This window comes from Nicotiana tabacum, chromosome 10 (genome assembly GCF_000715075.1).
Source record: "Nicotiana tabacum cultivar K326 chromosome 10, ASM71507v2, whole genome shotgun sequence".
Taxonomy (NCBI): Eukaryota; Viridiplantae; Streptophyta; class Magnoliopsida; order Solanales; family Solanaceae; genus Nicotiana; species Nicotiana tabacum.
In genome coordinates, this window is record NC_134089.1 from 69,198,180 (window position 1) to 69,203,600 (window position 5,421).

Below are 5,421 nucleotides of genomic sequence, written 5' to 3' on the forward strand. Positions count from 1 at the left end.
TTAATTAATAAATAAACACGAGTTAGATAGAGAAGAAAGGGAAACATGTGTTTTTATTACTTTTAGTGAGAGAAAGTCAAAAGTGTGCTGTTTTTCCTGCGTACACACACTCTTAGCCCACGCAAATACACATAATATAGACAGTTGTTGTATACGCTTCCTCGAGCCGTAAACAATCTTTTAAAATAATAAAATTACACCCATTGAAAAGTCTTCTCATATTTCCCGTGTTTTGACTTTGAAAATCTCGTTCTATTCTCTCACTCATATATAAAACCAGAACCAAACCCTCTCATTCTTCAAATTAACCAATTCACTACTCATCTCTTCTCAACAACTTCACTTTCTTCATCAAAAGAATCCTCTTGATTTTGCTCATATATAGCTCATTATTAAATCTATAAAAAGCTTCTGGTTTATTCCTATCTTCAAAAGATCTCAAGTTTCTCCCTTGAATATTCTTAAAATCTTGGAATGGATGAAATTCAAGTACCTCCTTATTTTATCTGTCCAATTTCTCTAGAGATGATGAGAGACCCCATCACAGTCTCAACAGGAATAACATATGATCGAGAAAACATTGAGAAATGGATATTTTCTGCCAAGAATAACACTTGTCCGGTTACAAAACAGTCCCTCACAGGAACAGATTTGACTCCAAATGTCACTCTCCGACGATTAATCCAATCATGGTGTACTCTCAACGCTTCCCATGGCATCGAAAGGTTTCCTACGCCGAAGCCTCCAATCAGTAAGCCCCAGATCATGAAACTCCTCAAAGAAGCAAAATCGCCTGAAATGCAAATGAAATGTCTCAAGAGCTTAAGATCCATTGCTTCCGAGAACGATGCTAACAAACGCTGCATGGAATCCGCAGGGGCAGCTGAGTTCTTAGCTTCTATTATTATAAGTAATCGGAATAACGAGGGTTTTGGATCGTTGAAGGGTACTAAAGATGAAGCGCTAAGCATCCTTTACCATCTTAAATTATCTGAACATGGATTGAGAACACTTATTATGGGTGGAAATGGAGAATTCATCGAGTCGTTGACACGAATCATGCAGCATGGAAGCTATGAGTCTAGGGCATACGCAGTGTTGCTACTGAAAAAAGGATTTAATTCATTTGAAATTTTAAGTTTAAAGCAAGAGTTCTTCACCCAAGTGGTTCAAGTTTTGAGTGATGAGATCTCCCAGAAGGCGTCCAAAGCATCATTGCAGATTCTAGTGAATGTGTGTCAATGGGGGAGGAACAGAGTGAAAGCAGCGGAGGCAGACGCAGTTAGAGTTTTGGTTAATCTTCTCCTCGATTCGATGGACAAAAGCGCTTGTGAATTGATGCTAATGTTGTTGGATCAGCTTTGTCAAAGTGCAGAAGGAAGAGCTGAGCTTTTGAAGCATGCTGCAGGATTAGCCATTGTTTCCAAGAAAATCCTTAGGGTTTCTAAATTGGCAAGTGAAAGGGCTATCAAGATTTTGCATTCAATCTCCAAATTTTCGGCTACACCAAGTGTTCTTCAAGAGATGTTGAATTTAGGCGTCGTGGCAAAGCTTTGTTTGGTGCTTCAAGTTGATTGTGGAAGTAAGACAAAAGATAGAGCGAGAGAAATTCTCAAATTGCATGCTAAGGCATGGAGGAGTTCTCCTTGTGTACCCCTCAATTTATTATCAACATATCCATTTTAGAACTTAGGAGCAAAAAATTAACGCTTAGGGAGAAATTGTATTAGAAAAATTAGTAGTGGACTAATTTTTGCGTACATAAATTATTCTTTTCAGAAAATAGAAAAAAATGGACAAAATAGTCCATGAAATTCAATTGTTCACATCCATCTTCAACTTTTTGCTTCATTCATATTCGGCTCGAGAAGAAAAGCTAGCTGGGTAAGGGTAGATGCCGGAACACAACACTCAAAAAAGAAAAAAGGAAAAAAAAAAAGCTTCTATCTTTTAATTTATAGGAATACCAAAGAAAAAAGTGAAATAAACAAACGATTCTACTAATTAATTTTAAATTCCTAACCAACTACTTATACGCATATTATTTTCAGATGGAAAGTTGTCTTTCATTACTTTATCATACATCTCTCACTTCCTTAGCATCCCATATTTGACCTCTCTTTCTCGTGGTCCAACTCCACGATTAGAAGTAATTACTATTTTCCATTTTATAACTTTTTCTCCTTTTTTTTGTTTTTTTGTTTTGCAGGAGAGGAAAACAATTCATTATATTTTCTAATGACATGTGTAACTTTAAATACTCCATAAATTGAGTATTTAATTCGTCACACCTCATCTGTTGAGATGTTTAATAAATTAATAAATGGAGCCAAATTTGAAGAACTCTCTGTGCATTTTGACCTATTTGTTGTTATGTTCTGATCAGGAACAATAGAATATTCAGTACAATAAATGTATACTGGACCTGCGCTCATCTCTCAACACCTTCAAATTACTGACTTCCCAATTGCTTTACTACATAGCCGCTTTTGTGGAATGGAATTCAGAAGTCATCTCTTAAAATAAAAAACATGGAAAAGGAAAAAAAATAAAAAGAAGAAATCTTCGTAAATGTTGTTTTACTTTATTTTACAATTTTAATAAGTGTTGAGTTATCATAGGAAAGAAGTAATATTACGAGGATCCTCTCTTATGTTTCTTTCGCTATGTTCAACTGATAAAGATGTATTCTTTGGTAATGTGAGATTATTTTATTTTGGGTTTGGGTTGAATTTTTTATCTTTGTCTAAATAGTTTCAGGATTGTTTAATTATACCACAACTGTGGCATTAGTCTCATATCAAACACTATGTGGAATAATAATTACGAGATTTATTATGGTATAATTTTTATACCGAACACTATGTGGGATAATAATTTTGCAATTACTAAAACAACAAAATGACACGTTTGCTATTCTTCAAGGCTCTTCTCCCATAATCTTTTAAGGACGCTAATGTTAAAAGTGAAAAATAAATGATAGTTGGGTACGTAGGCCAATTAGCCTTAATGTAGGAAGAATCCAGTCGATACAAAAAATAGAATTCCTCTAAAGAATTCTCTCTCTGAACCAAAGAAAGCATTACCCATTTTCCTTTTTCGGAAGGGTATTGTTTATTCGTAAAATGGTATAGTTAGATTTATTGCGTGATTTATAGACAAACAAACTGATTTGATCCAAACAATAAATAAATTAAATTAAAAATAAGACTTAATGCTTCCGAGGACAACAGTGTAAGCACGTGATTTTTGCCCTATATGAGAATTACTCCCAAAAAATCCAAAAATAAAATGATTTTTCTTTGGTGTGCAATTTTGTGATATTTTGTGATATTTTGAATAATTATTTGTATTTGTTTGTGCGTGTTTATTTGATAAATTAATAAAAAAATACAAAAATATGTCGCATTTTGCATATAGGATTTAATTCTACAATTGTAAGTAATTAAATTTGTTTTACAAAAATCAAAAATTACAAAATAGGCATCGTTTGCATTTTTAGCATTTAATGTCCAAATATACAATTTTTTGCTTAATTAATACTTAATTGTGCGTTAATTGTTATTGGGAGTTAATTTGCACTTTTATAACTTAATTTAGTTCTTAATAATAGTTTAAGTATTTTTATAATTTAGTTTTAGAAAAATAAAAGAAGAAAAGAGAGCGAAAATATAAAGAAAGTCGGAATTGGGCCTCTTCTTCGATTTCAAGCCATAGGCCCAAAAAATGGCCCAATCTTCCCTACGACCCAGTCCATTTCGAACTGGGTCGACCCAGTCCATAACCCAAAAGACCCAATACCCCTATCTTGCATTTCAAAGACACAAAACAAAACAAAAAAAAAAAAAAACCCAAAAACCCTAAAAATGACCTAAGTCATCCGCCCCCCCCCCCCCATTCTTCTTCTTCTTCTTTTCTTCTTCTTCTCCTTCTCCAAATAGTGAGCTGCCATGGCTACCCAGCAGCCACCCCCCCTTCGTCGAACACCACCCAAGCACCGTCCAAACACCACCAAATGACACAACCTCCTTCGCATTCAAACGACCCCAACCCTATCCGCCATTGATGAAGCTCGGCGAGCTCAAGCTCGTTGAGCTCGACGTCTATGTCGTTGTTGTTTCTGTCTCAACCAAACAACCAAACGAACACAGCCTCGATGAGTCAGTTGCTGTTCGAAGCTCCCATCGCCGCTGCTCGTCACGACCAAGCTCGCGCGCTGCCATCGGAAGCAATCCATTCCGCCATGGACGTCGTCGACAGTTGCTGCTGCTCGCTGCTTTGGACTGTTGCTGCTTCACGTCGTCTCCTTCACTGCTGTGTACTGCCATCGACGACCCCAGGAGTCTTCCGTTTGGTTGCTCACCATTGCACTGTTGTGGACGACGCAAGGCAGTCCGGTTAAAGTCCGGCAAAAGTTCAAGGGTTTTTCGTCAAGTGAAGATCCTATACGTCGTGAGTTCATCGTCAAGTTCGTTGTTTGTTTGGTCGTTGTTCGTCTTTCGATCCGGTTAGTAGTTTTTGAGTTTTATTTTGTCCGTATTTTGTTTTGATATTTTTCGAATTTAAAATCGGCAAATGTTTGTTTTATTCATGTCTATGGTTAGATATTTGATTTTTGGTTTTGTTCATGTTCATGTTGTTTGTTAAATTAATTTTCAGATTTCAAAATAGAAGTTTAATTAGTTGTTTTCATGTTTATTTCATGTTTGTATTATTGTTTAAGTATGTATTTGTTAGTTTGATGTTTGTTAGATTCAAATTGAAATTTAATCAACTATTTCTTCAATTTGTTTCATGTGTTTATGTATTGTTAGAAATTGTTAATATTGATAAGTTCAAGTTTAAATTCATAATTGTTTTTTCGTCGATCTTGTTATTTGTTTAAAGAATTTAGTTGTATTAAAGGAATATATTGTTTTAATCGTTTAATCCGTCATGTTTGTTGTCTTAAAATAGATTCATTCATGTTCATACTTTGTTTGGATGATCTTGAATCCGAATTTTGTATAGTTTGATTTCTTGTTTACCATTTATGATTATTGCTTGAATTGTTCTCATAATCTTGTTTAAAGTTTAATATAAGAATTGTTTGTTGTAATGTTGTTAGAGTTGATTTTAAGTTCAATATGATTGAATTTAGAAATCTTCATACTTTGTTTGTTGTTGGTGTTGAATCCGAAAATAGGATTGTTTGTTGCTAAAATATTGTTCAATCAAATTTTAGTTGTTCTTGGTTGTTCAATTTGTGTTCATGTGATTTGTTGTTGAAATGTTGTTAAAATCATGTTCATGTGATATTGTTGTTATGATGTTCATCCATGTTCATATTGTTGTTTGAACATTGTTAGAAATTGATCATATTGTCTATATTTTGGTTAAGTTTGATTAATTGATGTGTTATAGCTGATGGGTAGTTTGGTA

The 5,421-nt window shown here is 34.3% G+C and overlaps 1 protein-coding gene across 1 annotated transcript; it reads left to right on the top strand.

The window, feature by feature from the left end:
• The first annotated feature begins 290 nt into the window (after window positions 1–290).
• On the top strand, window positions 291–1,826 carry LOC107780092 (E3 ubiquitin-protein ligase PUB23). The gene has a single exon (XM_016600613.2). The coding sequence runs from the start codon at window positions 475–477 to the stop codon at window positions 1,684–1,686; it is 1,212 nt and encodes a 403-aa protein (XP_016456099.1). The 5' UTR covers window positions 291–474; the 3' UTR covers window positions 1,687–1,826.
• Window positions 1,827–5,421: the final 3,595 nt, after the last annotated feature.